This window comes from Delphinus delphis, chromosome 12 (assembly GCF_949987515.2).
Source record: "Delphinus delphis chromosome 12, mDelDel1.2, whole genome shotgun sequence".
NCBI lineage: Eukaryota > Metazoa > Chordata > Mammalia > Artiodactyla > Delphinidae > Delphinus > Delphinus delphis.
In genome coordinates, this window is record NC_082694.2 from 65,267,846 (window position 1) to 65,282,573 (window position 14,728).

Sequence of the window (14,728 nt, forward strand, 5' to 3'; positions counted from 1 at the left end):
CTAAGTAGATGACTCAGAATGGGGGTTGGCCATGCCAGAATGACCAACTGTGTGATTAGAGGGTTGGGATTTGAGCCACGTGATATCAGCCTGACCTCTGAGGAGCAGAGCAGGGCTGGAGATTGAGTTCAGTCACATAGCCAGTGATCAATCAATTGTGAATGAAACCTTAATAAAAAATATGGACACTGAAGCTTGGATGAGCTTTCCTGGTAGGCAAGCCACTGCAATTGTCACACACTGATGTGCTGAGAAGGTAGTGGATCCTGACTCCATGGGGAGAGGACAAGAAAACTTCATGTTTGGGACCACCCCCCTTGACCTAATCTCTTTTTTTGGCTAGCTCTGATTTATGTCTTTTTGCTATAGTAAAGCTGTAATCGTCAATATATTACTTTCCTGAGTTCTGTGAGTTGCTCTAGAGAATTACTGAACCTGAAGGTTTAGTGGGAGCCCTCATATTTGTAGTGAGCTGTTCAGAAGTATGTGTGGCCTGGAGACCCCTGAAGTTACTTGTATCTGAAGTGAGGGCAGTCTTGTGGAGGACTGTGTCCTAAACCTCTGAAGTTTGGCTCAACTTGAGTAGTTGTTGTCAGAAGTCAACACAACATGTCTAGTAACTTGGGGGATGTTAGATATTGTGAAGGCTACATTGTTACTTGTCTGTATGTAATTGTCTCCCTTTAAAGAGGGTTGGACATTGTTAAATTACTTGTGAATCATCTTGATCTTTTGGGGGGATTGATTGAACATTTTGTTAGGATGGTAGTCTTCACTGTAAAAATAAATTATTCCTACCACTAAAGCATGACCTTCTGGGATCACTACTGAATTTCCCAGGTGATCTCTTTCTCTGTCTGACACACACACACACACACACACACACACACACACACACACACACATATGCACACACCAGCCATACCCCAATCATCTCTTATATCAGGCTCTTATACTCTGGACCACTATTCGCCTGACTTAATCACCCCAGTGCCAGGTACCAGCCAACTAGAAATAACCCCTACAACCAACAGCCCACTGAAAATATTCAAACTAGCCAATCCTAAGTCTGCTTACCTTACCTTGTCCATTCCTTCCTGCAGAAACCACAACAAAGCTCTTGTCCATGATTTCCTGTCACTCCCTCTGCCTACTGACTGAGCCTGATTCTTCCCTGTGTTGTCTTGTGTGGCTTGCTGTGTCTCCTGTTTCTGGGGATCTGTGAGTATAAACTTCCTTCATGATGGTCATTTCCATGTCTGCATGCCTCACCATACTGATTAAAGTAAATTTCCAGTACCATTAAAACACACACGAAAAGTAAATACTGTATGATTATATTATGTAAAGTTCAAAAGCTGGCATAACTAATTATGATGTCAGAAGTCAGGGTGGTGGTTATTCTGGGAGGGGATGTAAGGAGGCCTGAGGGGAGGATGTAAGGAGGCCTGAGGGGAGCTTCTGGTATGCTAGCAATCAGTTTCTTGACTTAGGTGCTGGTTGCAAGAATGTGTTCAGGTTGTGCAAATCAATCAAGTTGTATATTTCCAATCTGAGCACTTTCTTTATGCATGTAATTCAGAGCAGTTGCATTACTGGTTCCAATTCTCTACCTCTCCCTGTATCCCTGTCCTTTGCCACGTAACTTTGCATTACTTTCCTATTCTGACTGTGGAATCCACGATGTGACTTGATTTGGACAACAGAAAAAGTACAAAATAAGAGTGTACTAGTTCTTGGCCTGAGCCTCAAGAGGTCTTTTGTGTTTCTTGTCCTCTTGTACTTCTGTTATTGAGACTGTATAGATATGGTGGGGCTAGCTCACTTATGCTAGGACCAGAGCCATGTGGAACAGAGCTGTCTCAGCTAAGGTTCTCCATCCAAACCCAGCCTGGAGCAGGCCTCTCAGTTGCTCAGCAGATGAATGAGTGAGATCAACCAAGCCTAGCCTAGGACAGCTGACCTCCAGCTGACTCACAGATGCATAATCTGAAGATAACTGACTTTTAGGGTAGTTTGTTATGCAGCAAAAGCTAACTGATACAGTAGTGGAAAAAAGATGATGAGGGCCAAAATTGGGCAAAGTTGTAAGAAAAGAGAGGAGAGAATTGGGACAGGAGAAATTTCATTAAAAAAAAAGTATTCCATCAAGTTGGGTTTGAAATGTCACACTGCCTATTATCCTGATACTGTATGTTATCAAGAAATATAGGGACTTCCCTGGCAGTCCAGTGGTTAAGACTTCACCTTCCAGTGCAGGGGGTGCGGGTTTGATCCCTGGTCTGGGAGCTAAGATCCCACATGCCTCATGGCCAAAAACCAAAACATAAAATAAAAGAAGCAATACTGTAACAAATTCAGTAAAAACTTTAGAAAGGTCCACATCAAAAAAATCTTAAAAAAAAAAAAGAAATCTAGAATTTCCTGAGTCTGCAAGCCAGCCTCCCAGGGAGGCTATGGCTATATCGGACAGAGAAGAGGTAACCAGGAACACAGAGGGAGGATCTGGGTGTGGGTGGAGGAGAGTGGAGGGGAAGATAAATGGGTTTAGTTTTGGGTAGGGTTGAATTTGAGGTCTCTGAAGGACATCCAAGTAGAGTTGTCCAGCAGGGAGGAAACGCAGATGAGAAGCTCCAGTCTTTGCTGGAGGTCTAGATTTGGGTGTTCTCAACTAGCAAGTGGTAAATAAGGAATCTGGGACTGGATCTGGAAAGCCAGTGCAAATACGGCTCTAGGTATCTGTGAGAGCTGAGCCTGGCCACTCCATTGAGAGTGCTTCAGCCAATATGGGTGGTTCCTACAGGGTGGTCAACTGAAAACTGAAGCCTATTTACAATTTAATTTTTAACCCAACAGGAAAGTGGTGAATACCTCTTCAGCAAGCAGAGGGCATCACCATACACCACCGTGTCCCAGGAATCAGGAAACAATCTCAAACTGGGCAGGTGAAACACTATGTACCTTTCATTGGAATAGCTGGTAGGACAGGGCAGGAGTGGATGGAGTAATACTGAGTGGGGCTCCTGAGCGGCAGTTAGTGGGAACAAAGGGCGAAGGATGAAGAAAGCGCCCCAGAAAGGGGAGGGAGAGCAAGGGAAAGATGGGTGGAGCCTGAAGTAGGGACAAGAGAAGAGAATTAACAGGGATGAAGCAATCAAGGGAGGTGGGACAAGAAGATGAGGAGGCAAACAGCAGGTGGGAAGAGGAGGCCAACCTGGGAGGAGAAAACTGGATTAAAGAAAGAAGAGGGAAAAAGGGGTACAAAATATATGAAGAAGGCAGTTAAGCAAGTCCGGATACTGAATCAGAGAAGGGAAGAGGAAACAGATAATGAACAGATAATGAATGACAGGAGGGCAGCAAATAGAAGGGAGAGAGAAAGAACCGCGTCTTAGGTGTTCTAGAGCCCAGCTGCACTTCAAAGGGCAACATCATATAGGACTCGATTCATCCGTTCCAGGAGGCTGAAGCCCTAGACATGAGCCTGAATCTGGACCAGCTTGGGAAGAGGAGAGGCTAGGGCAGACAGACAGGATCACTACTCAGGGTCGAAATCCGTGCTTCCACGCCCACGCTCAGTCGGCTCGTCTCTTTAAAGCAGAGAGAAAGCAGAGGAAATAAGGGTGGGGAGAGGCTGGTACCTGCCTGGGGGCGAGGTGGTGTGGAGGGGCCACTAATGACGAAAGTGGCCAAGGAAAGCGGCGCCCCAGCGCAGAAGGCCTGGGGGACGCGGGAAGTGGCTGGAGGCTGGGCCCAGAGTCGAAGGAAGGATTCAGGGTTGAGTGGAAGCTGGCGGAGAGTGAAGGAGCACAGGGAACCGGAGGGGTTGGGGAGATTCTGGCTGCGGATGGTCAGAGGGTGGGGACTGCGTGGCCACCACACAGAGGGTGTGTGTTAGAGCGGAAGAACTACCCTGGCTAAGTCGTACCTGTAGTTTTCTATTTCCTAGTCCCAGAAGTTGCAGCATCAGAGGTTGATGGGTGAAGAACAAATCTTCGAAGGGTAGTTAGAAGGAGAGAACAGTGGCAGGATGTGGAGAGGGGCGGACGCGCGGGCGACGGCGCGAATATGGGCTAAAGGAAGGGCGCAGGACACTAAGTTGGCTCCACGAAAGCCTTCATCCACTCTCCGCCTGGCTGCTTTCCGAAGTGCCAGCCCTGCGAAAGGGGCATCGCTGCTGAGCCTAGCCAGGGCTGGCCGCTCTGAGATGGGAGGTAGGATAGAGGGGCGGGAGCCAAGGCCGAAGGGGCGGACACGGGGTGGCGTCTAGCTCTCCATAAAGGGGCGGCGAGGGCCGCGCTCTCTTCTGCGCTGGCAGCGGCCACCAGCGGGGAACAGGGCGCAATGTCCGTTCGCTGCCAGGAGAGTCCGGTGCTGGCAGGCAGCGCCACTTTGGCTGTCCTGGGGGCACTGGTTCTGTGCCTCGCGGAGCCCGCCGGCTACGGGAAGTACACGGAGAGCCGAATTCCCGTGGCTACCCGCCTGTCCGCCCGCGCCGCCTGGTTCCTGCAGGAGCTGCCCTCCTTCGCGGTGCCCGCGGGGATTCTCGCCGGGCAGCCCCGCTCTCTCTTCGGCCAGCCTGCGACTGTGCTTCTGGGCCTCTTCTGCGCACATTACTTCCACAGGTAGCATAGCGTTTTCCCTTGAGGGTGCGGAGCGCAGCGCACAGCCAGGCTCCCGGCGTCCAGGAGCGCAGCGCGGCGCGAGCCGCTGCAAGGAACGCGGAGTGCCGCGCGAGGGGAGCACCTGGCCGGGTCGGGGCTGCGGGCCAGACGCGGGCTAGTGGAGGAGCGATCGCGGGCAGACGCCGCCTTCACTCTCCACGGCCCCGCGCGCGTCTCGGGTCCGCTTCGAATCCTTGGCCTGCTCCGGGGAAAGCGGTGGAGCGGGGCGGGAGGCAAGCTGGAAAGCTCAAGCTGGGCAGAGCTCTTGGCTCAGACAGTTACCTCTCCAACTCCGCGCCGTCCCGCGTCACCTGTGGCGTCTTGCCCACCACCCCTTCTCGTTCTTCCTTCACCTTTCCTTTGCAGGGTGGGGGCGGGCTGGTTCTGAGATCTTGAGGGAGTCTAAGTATTGGCATCTCCCGAAGGAAACTCGGCTCAGAGGGACTGGATCAACGTATCTCCGCAGGGAGATGGGCAGACCCAGACCCTGGACTTAACGGTGAGAAAGAGAACGTGATGGGAACCCACTGACCTGAGCAGAGTCCCACTTCTCAGGAACCACCGAAAAGGGACCGCACTCACCACCAACTCGTTGCAAATTCCACTGGCACTAAAGTGTGGATGGGTTGAAGTTAACTTAGAGCTCAAATGTTCTGAATTAAAAATCCCAAATTCAGGAGAACTTTACCTTCTGCTCTGAGAAGGAAAGACAGGAAAGAAACCAAGGGCTTTCAAGATTCGGAGAATAGATGTTCAAAAGAGACTCCTAGGAGAAGAGAAGAGCTTAAGATTCAGTTGCCTACCATGCCTAGTCATTTACCGTCTGTCGTCCCATGTAGCCCCATAGTAACCTTGTGAGATACGTATTTACTGTGCCCACTTTATAGACAAAGGAACTGAGGCTGTGTCAGGTTAAGTGACTGAATGAAGATGATACAGCTAGTGCCCAGCCAAATTCAAATCTAAGCCTGTGAAACTCCATGGTTTAAGACTTTCCCACCATGTTAAGCAGGCCGATACTCTGCAAGGAGAAAACAGGATCCATGGACAGAGAAAAGTTGCCAAACCAAATCAAGAACTGGAACAGAGGCACAGCCTTATTTTGCGTAGAGAATTTATGGGGTAAAAAAAATCAAGGAAATCTAGATTAGAAATTAGGGTAAAGAATTCCTCTGGAAGCTGAAAGGCATGATCCTCTCTCATAAGGATCATAAGGGAAAAGTGATGCCTCATTTTGGGAAAAGGAAGTGTAGAGAAACAAGTTTTAACCTCTCTTTCCATATAATCCCTTCTTATCTTCTGGATCTTTTTTATTGGTCAAGATTTAATATTTATGCAATTTTAACTGGGTTCTCACTCTTTTAATAATTATTGCCAAGCAACCATTTCATAAATGGGTGTCCTTTCTGGAGCTATTTACTAACCATTTTATTTTATCCAGATTTAGGTGGTTTAATTTGCACAGAAAGAAGGATGTTGGGTGTAGGAGATAAGAGACCAGCTTTTGATTTCACTGTTTTTGGAAAAGACATTTGACAGAAAAATGTGATTTTATCAGGCAATTACTTTTAACTTCTAAAACTACTGTCTATTAGCACCATAAACAATATTTTTATGAGTTCATTTCATCTTACAGTATTGATTAGTGCTTTCTGACACTCCTATTAACATAAGTTTTAGACTTGTTTTTAAAGCCAAAAGGTACTTTGCCTTAGTAAATTATGACAAGTACATTTAAAAAACCAAGGAAGTAATTACTCATAAAATGAATATCAACATACTGTTCACCTTCTTCAGGGGAAAATTTAAAATGTAAAATTTAGAGGATTTGGGGATTGATTCTGCCTGAGGGAAAATTCCCCACAGAAAACACAACTCAGGGTGAGTTGTCCCTAAGGAATGAAGATGTGATGTTTGTCCACCATTCCCTTTGTGTGAACTCTTTCTTTGTGGCCACTGGGCTGTTGAATCTATTATCATTTTGAGTGCTTACAAGGGGTTACGCTCTGTGCTAAACACTATGTGAGTTATCTACTAATCCTCATACCAGCCCATTGAGGAAGCACTATTATCACCCCCATTTTGCAGGTGGGAAACTGGGGTGAGAAAAGCTTAAATAACTTGCCCAAGGTCACAAAGTAACCAGGGAGCCAGGGTTCAGATCCAGGGAATCTGAATCCAGATCTTAGGCTCTTAGCTACCATGATAAACTGTTTTATATTTGTTCTTGCTGCCTTGTTCTTGCCTTTTAAAAAGTATATTTAGGCTTAAAATTATTTTTTAATTATAAAAATAATGAATGTTTACTAAAGAAAAAATGAAAAGTACAAAAGTAGAAAAATTCCCATAATTTCAACACTTAAGTACATTAATTGTTAATGTTCTGGAACATTTCCATCAAGGTTCTTTTTTTTTTTTATCTTTATTGGGGTATGATTGCTTTACAATGGTGTGTTAGTTTCTGCTTTATAACAAAGTGACTCAGTTATACATATACATATGTTCCCATATCTCTTCCCTCTTGCGTCTTCCTCCATAAAGGTTCTAATTTTTCTTGGTCAATTTTTATACATGCTTGCTATATTGAATATATGTAGGTTTTAGTTCTGCTTGATTACTGTCTATAATAAATATTTTTCCACATTATCATAGAATCTTAGTAAATATCATCTTAGTGGCTGCTTGTTATTTCATCTAAAAACAATAATTTATCCATTAATCTATAGTTTTTTGATAATTTTAATATTTTAAAAATATAATTTATATTAAATTGGATATTTAACTTGTCTTTTTATTTTGGCTAAATAAGGTTATGATGTACATTTTTGCACCTAAATTTTTTTCAGAAGTCATCACTATTCTCTTAGCCAGGATTCCCAGAAGTGGTTCAAAGTTATGAGCATTTTTGCCTTGAGGTTTTAGGAGTCATTAGGCTTGATAGTGAGGGCACATTAAGGAAAAAGCTCCAGGCTGCCTTGGCTTTACCCTGTGCTGTGCGTAGCTATGACACAGAGTATACGATGGAGGAACAGGGGTTCAGGAGAAAGCTGGCTCAGCTGTGGCTTAGACTCTTTTGCAAAATGTCCCTTGGGGGCTATTCAGAAAAGCAATATGTCCCATTGGATAGAAGGTGAAACTCTGCACTTTTCTCCATACAAGGGTGACATGCTAGAATGTGAGTCCCACAAGGGCAAGGATTTTTATCTCATTTGTTCCTCAGTGTATAGAAAAGCTGTGTCCTCAGTGTATAGAAAAGTGCCAGTACATATTTGTTACTCACTAAAATTTGTTGAATGCATGAATGAACTCTACTTCTGACATCAGTACAGGCAGTCAGAATTGTGGGAGGGCTAGCAATTACTTAGGAATCGTTGCTGAGATTGCATGGCTAGGTCAACTCAGATAATTCTCTTCCCTTCAGAATCTATTGTTGTGGATATTTGGTTGGTTTAGCTACATGAAAATGACTGCTGTGTAAGCATGTTGCCTAATCTCACATCTAGAGTTGTTTGAAGTCAGAGTTATCTCACCTCTTGTTGACCTTGACTACGGCCTGGAATGATCCTTTCCCCCCACTCTCTGATTCATCATTTTCTCAAGATGCCTTGGTGTCTCACGCAATGGTCATCACAACACCTATGCCTGTGGGAGCTTATGTTTTTTCAAGACTTGGGTGTGACCTTGGTATTTAGATGAAAAAGAAAACTGTTTTCAAATAAAGGTGACTATTCTGTAAAAAGTTGCTGGCAGTGTGACCTTCCTTGATGCACATGCAGAAGCAGACGGCAATGCACACATTAGAGTCTGTTTGAATTTGGAAAGAACTTTCCTGGGGTTTAGATGCTGAAAATAATGACATTTTCTATTCAGCCTAATAAAATGATGGATTAAATGGGAGGTCTTTTTTTTCTTTCTTTGAATTTTCTTTTATTTATTTTTTTATACAGCAGGTTATTATTAGTTATCCATTTTATACATATCAGTGTATATATGTCAATCACAATTTCCCAGTTCATCACACCACACCCCGCCCCCCCACCACTTTTCCCCCTTTGTGTCCATACGTTTGTTCTCTACATCTCTGTCTCTATTTCTGCCCTGGAAACAGGTTCGTCTGTACCATTTTTCTAGGTTTCACATATATGCGTTAATATATGATATTTGTTTTTCTCTTTCTGACGTACTTCACTCTGTATGACAGTCTCTAGATCCATCCACGTCTCTACAAAATGAGCCAATTTCGTTCCTTTTTATGGCTGAGTAATATTCCATTGTATATATGTACCACATCTTCTTTTTTTTTTTTTTTTTTTTGCAGTACACGGGCCTCTCACTGTTGTGTGACCTCTCCTGTTGTGGAGCACAGGCTCTGGACACACAGGCTCAACAGCCATGGCTCACGGGCCTAGCCGCTCTGTGGCATGTGGGATCTTCCCAGACCGGGGCATGAACCCGTGTCCCCTGCATCGGCAGGTGGACTCTCAACCACTGCGCCACCAGGGAAGCCCCCACATCTTCTTTATCCATTTGTCCGTTGATGGGCATTTAGGTTGCTTCCATGACCTGGCTATTGTACATGGTGCTGCAGTGAATATTGGTGTGCATGTGTCTTTTTGAATTATGGTTTTCTCTTGAGTATATGCCCAGTAGTGGGTTTGCTGGGTGATATGGTACTTCTATTTTTAGTCATTTAAGGAACATCCATACTGTTCTATATACTGGCTGTATCAATTTACATGCCTGCCAACAGTACAAGAGGGTTCCCTTTTCTCCACACCCTCTCCAGCATTTGTTGTCTGTAAATTTTCTGATGACGCCCATTCTAACTGGTGTGAGGTGAAAACTTGTAGTTTTGATTTGCATTTCTCTAATAATTAGTGATGTTGAGCAGCTTTTCATGTGCTTCTTGCCCATCTGTATGTCTTCTTTGGAGAAATGTCTATTTAGGTCTTCTGCCCATTTTTTGATTGGGTTGTTTGTTTTCTTAATATTGAGCTGCATGAGCTGTTTATATATTTTGGAGATTAATCCTTTGTCCGATGATTCACTTGCAAATATTTTCTTCCATTCTGAGGGTTGTCTTTTCGTCTTGTTTGTAGTTTCTTTTGCTTTATAAAAGCTTTTAAGTTTCATTAGGTCCCATTTGTTTATTTTTGTTTTTATTTCCATTACTCTAGGAGGCAGATCAAAAAAGATCTTGCTGTAATTTATGTCAAAGAGTGTTCTTCCTATATTTTCCTCTAAGAGTTTTATTGTGTCTGGTCTTACATTTAGGTCTCTAATCCATTTTGAGTTTATTTTTGTGTATGGTGTTAGGGAGTGTGCTAATTTCATTCTTTTATATGTAGCTGTCCAGTTTTCCCTGCACCACTTATTGAAGAGACTGTCTTTTGTCCATTGTATATCCTTGCCTCCTTTGTCATAGATTAGTTGACCATAGGTGTGTGGGTTTATCTCTGGGCTTTCTATCCTGTTCCATTGATCTATATTTCTGTTTTTTGTGTTGTGTACCATATTGTCTTGATTACTGTAGCTTTGTAGTATAGTCTGAAGTCAGGCTATAGTCTGATTCCTCCAGCTCCATTTTTTTCCCTCAAGACTGCATTGGCTATTTGGGGTCTTTTGTGTCTACATACAAATTTTAAGATTTTTTTGTTCTAGTTCTGTAAAATATGCCTTTGGTAATTTGGTAGGGATTGCATTGAATCTGTAGATTCCTTTGGATAGTATAGTCAGTTTCACAATATTGATTCTTCCAATCCAAGAACATGGTATCTCTCTCCATCTGTTTCTATCATCTTTAATTTATTTCAACAGTGTCTTATAGTTTTCTGTATACAGGTATTCTGTCTCCCTAGGTAGGTTTGTTCCTAGGTATTTTACTCTGTTTGTTGCAATGGTAAATGGGAGTGTTTCCTTAGTATCTCTTTCAGATTTTTCATTATTAGTATATAGGAATGCAAGGGATTTCTGCGCATTACTTTTGTATCCTGCAACTTTACCAAATTCATTGATTAGCTCTAGTAGTTTTCTGGTAGCATCGTTAGGATTCTCTATGTATAGTATCATGTCATCTGCAAACAGTAACAGTTTTACTTCTTTTCCAATTTGTATTAATTTATTTCTTTTTCTTCTCTGATTGCCGTGGCTAGGACTTCCAAAACTATGTTGAATAATAGTGGCAAGAGTGCACATCCTTGTCTTGTTCCTGATCTTAGAGGAAATGCTTTCAGTTTTTCACCATTGAGAATAATGTTTGTTGTGGGTTTGTCGTATATGGCCTTTAATATGTTGAGGTAGGTTCCTTCTGTGCCCACTCTCTGGAGAGTTTTTATCATAAATGGGTGTTGAATTTTGTCAAAAGCTTTTTCTGCATTTATTGAGTTGATCATATGGTTTTTATTCTTCCATTTGTTAATATGGTGTATCACATTGATTGATTTGAGTATATTGAAGAATGCTTGCATCCCTGGAATAAAACCCACTTAATCGTGGTGTATGATCCTTTGAATGTGTTGTTGGATTCTGTTTGCTAGTATTTCGTTGATGATTTTTGCATCTGTATTCATCACTCAGTGATATTGGATTGTAATTTTCTTTTTTTGTAGTATCTTTGTCTGGTTTTGGTATCAGGGTAATGGTGGCCTCGTACAATGGGTTTGCGAGTGTTCCTTCCTCTGCAATTTTTTGGAAGTGTTAGAGAAGGATGGGTGTTAGCTCTTCTCTAAATGCTTGATAGAATTTACCTGTGAAGCCATCGGGTCATGGACTTTTGTTTTTTGGAAGATTTTTAATCACAGTTTGAATTTCATTACTCGTGATTGGTCTGTTCATAATTTGTATTTCTTCCTGGTTCAGTCTTGGAAGGTTATACCTTTCTAAGACTTTGTCCATTTCTTCCAGGTTGTCCATTTTATTTGCATAGAGTTGCTTGTAGTAATCTCTTAGGATGCTTTGTATTTCTGTGGTGTCTGTTGTAATTCTCCTTTTTCATTTCTAATTTTATTGATTTGTGTCCTCTCCCTCTTTTTCTTGATGAATCTGGCTAATGGTTTATCAATTTTGTTTATCTTCTCAATGAACCAGCTTTTAGTTTTATTGATCTTTGCTATTGTTCTCTGTTTCTATTTCATTTATTTCTGCTCTGATCTTTATGATTTCTTTCCTTCTGCTAACTTTGGGTTTTCTTTGTTCTTCTTTCTCTAATTCCTTTAGGTGTAAGGTTAGATTATTTATTTGATATTTTTCTTGTTTCTTGAGGTAGGCTTGTAGAGCTATAAACTTCCCTTTAGAACTGCTTTTGCTGCATCCCATAGGTTTTGGATTGTCGTGTATTCATTGTCATTTGTCTCTAGGTATTTTTTGATTTCCTCTTTGATTTCTGTAGTGATCTCCTGGTTATTTAGTAACGTAGTGTTTAGCCTCCATGTGTTTTTGTTTTTTACGTTTTTTTCCCCTGTAATTCATTCTAATCTCTAGTGTTGTGGTCAGAAAAGATGCTTGATATGATTTCAATTTTCTTCAAGTTACTGAGGCTTGATTTGTGAACCAAGATGTGATCAATCCTGGAGAATGTTCCGTGCACACTTGAGAAGAAAGTGTAATCTGCTGTTTTTGGATGGAATGTCTTATAAATATTAAATCTATCTGGTCTATTGTGTCATTTAAAGCTTGTGTTTCCTTATTTATTTTCATTTTGGATGATCTGTCCATTGGTGTAAGTGAGGTGTTATGGTCCCCCACTATTATTGTGTTACTGTCGATTTCTTCTTTTACAGCTGTTAGCAGTTGCCTTATGTATTGATGTGCTCCTATGTTGGGTGCACATATGTTTATAATTGTTAAACCTTCTTCTTGGATTGATCACTTGATCATTATGTAGTGTCCTTCCTTGTCTCTTGTAACATTCTTTCTTTTAAAGTCTATTTTATCTGATATGAGTATTGCTACTCTTTTGATTTCCATTTGCATGGAATATCTTTTTCCATCCCCTCACTTTCAGTCTGTATGTATCCCTAGGTCTGAAGTGGGTCTCTTGTAGACAGCATATATATGGGTCTTGTTTTTGTATCCATTCAGCCAGCCTGTGTCATTTGGTTGGAGCATTTTTCCATTCACGTTTAAGGTAATTATCAATATGTATGTTCCTATGACCATTTTCTTAATTGTTTTGTGTTTGTTTTTGTAGGTCCTTTTCTTCCCTTGTGTTTCCCACTTAGAGAAGTTCCTTTAGCATTTGTTGTAGAGCTGGTTTGGTGGTGCTGATTTCTCTTAGCTTTTGCTTGTCTGTAAAGCTTTTGATTTCTCCATCGAATCTAAATGAGATCCTTGCTGGGTAGAGTATTCTTGGTTATAGGTTCTTCCCTTTCATCACTTTAAGTGTATCATGCCACTCCCTTCTGGCTTGTAGAGTTTCTGCTGAGAAATCAGCTTTTAACCTTATGGGAGTTCCCTTGTATGTTATTTGTCGTTTTTCCCTTGCTGCTTTCAATAATTTTTCTTTGTCTTTAATTTTTGCCAAATTGATTACTATGTGTCTTGGTGTGTTTCTCCTTGGGTTTATCCTGTATGGGACTCACTGTGCTTCCTGTACTTGGGTGGCTATTTCCTTTCCCATGTTAGGGAAGTTTTCGACTATAATCTCTTCAAATTTTTTCTCGGGTCCTTTGTCTCTCTCTTCTCCTTCTGGGACCCCTATAATGTGAATGTTTTTGCATTTAATGTTGTCCCAGAGGTCTCTTAGGCTGTCTTCACTTCTTTTCATTCTTTTTTCTTTATTCTGTTCTGCAGCAGTGAATTCCACCATTCTGTCTTCCAGGTCACTTTTCCTTTCTTCTGCCTCAGTTATTCTGCTATTGATTCCTTCTAGTGTAGTTTTCATTTCAGTTATTGTATTGTTCATCTCTGTTTGTTCTTTAATTTTTCTAGGTCTTTGTTAAACATTTCTTGCATCTTCTCCATCTTTGCCTCTATTGTTTTTCTGAGGTCCTGGATCATCTTCACTATCATTATTCTGAATTCTTTTTCTGGAAGGTTGCCTTTCTCTACTTCATTTAGTTGTTTTTCTGGGGTTTTATCTTGTTCATTCATGTGGTATGTAGCCCTCTGCCTTTTCATCTTGTCTATCTTTCTGTGAATGTGGTTTTTGTTCCACAGGCTGTAGGATTGTAGTTCTTGCTTCTGCTGTCTGTCCTCTAGTGGATGAGGCTATCTAAGAGGCTTGTGCAGGTTTCCTGATGGGTGGGACTGGTGGTAGGTAGAGCTGGGTGTTGCTCTGGTGGGCAGAGCTCAGGAAAACTTTAATCTGCTTGACTGCTGTTGGGTGGGGCTGGGTTCCCTCCCTGTTGGTTGTTTGGCCTGAGGCAACCCAACACTGGAGCCTACCTGGGCTCTTTGGGGGGGCTAATGGCAGACTCTGGGAGGGCTCATGCCAAGGAGTACTTCCCAGAACTTCTGCTGCCAGTGTCCTTGTCCCCAGGGTGAGCCACAGCCACCCCCCGCCTCTGCAGGAGACCCTGCAACACTTGCAGGTAGGTCTGGTTCAGTCTCCTACGGGGTCACTGCTCCTTCCCCTGGGTTCCGATGCGCACACTACTTTGTGTGTGCCCTCCAAGAGTGGAGTCTCTGCTTCCCCCAGTCCTGTCAAAGTCCTGCAATCAAATCCCACTAGCCTTCAAAGTCTGATTCTCTAGGAATTCCTCCTCCTGTTGCTGGACCCCCAGGTTGGAACGCCTGACGTGGGGCTCAGAACCTTAACTCCAGTGGGTGGACTTCTGTGGTATAAGTGTTCTCCAGTTTGTGAGTCACCCAGCCAGCCGTTATGGGATTTGATTTTGTTGTGATTGCGCCCCTCCTACTGTCTCATTGTGGCTTCTCCTTTGTCTTTGGATGTGGGGTATCTTTTTTGGTGAGTTCCAGTGTCTTCGTGTCAATGATTGCTCAGAAGTTAGTTGTGATTCCAGTGCTCTCCCAAGAGGGAGTGTACCTACGTCCTTCTACTCCACCATCTTGAACGAATCTCTCAGTAAGAGGCCTTTTTGCTCGATTGCTCAGTTCATTCTCCA

The 14,728-nt window shown here is 42.7% G+C and overlaps 1 protein-coding gene across 1 annotated transcript in view; it reads left to right on the plus strand.

Annotated features, from left to right (window-relative positions):
• The first annotated feature begins 4,344 nt into the window (after window positions 1-4,344).
• The window catches only part of SRD5A2 (steroid 5 alpha-reductase 2), a 52,466-nt gene continuing 42,082 nt past the window's right edge, over window positions 4,345-14,728 (plus strand). Inside the window, exon 1 of the mRNA XM_060027600.1 lies at window positions 4,345-4,625. Coding sequence (XP_059883583.1) covers window positions 4,345-4,625 — 281 coding nt within the window. The remainder of the gene's footprint in view (window positions 4,626-14,728) is intronic.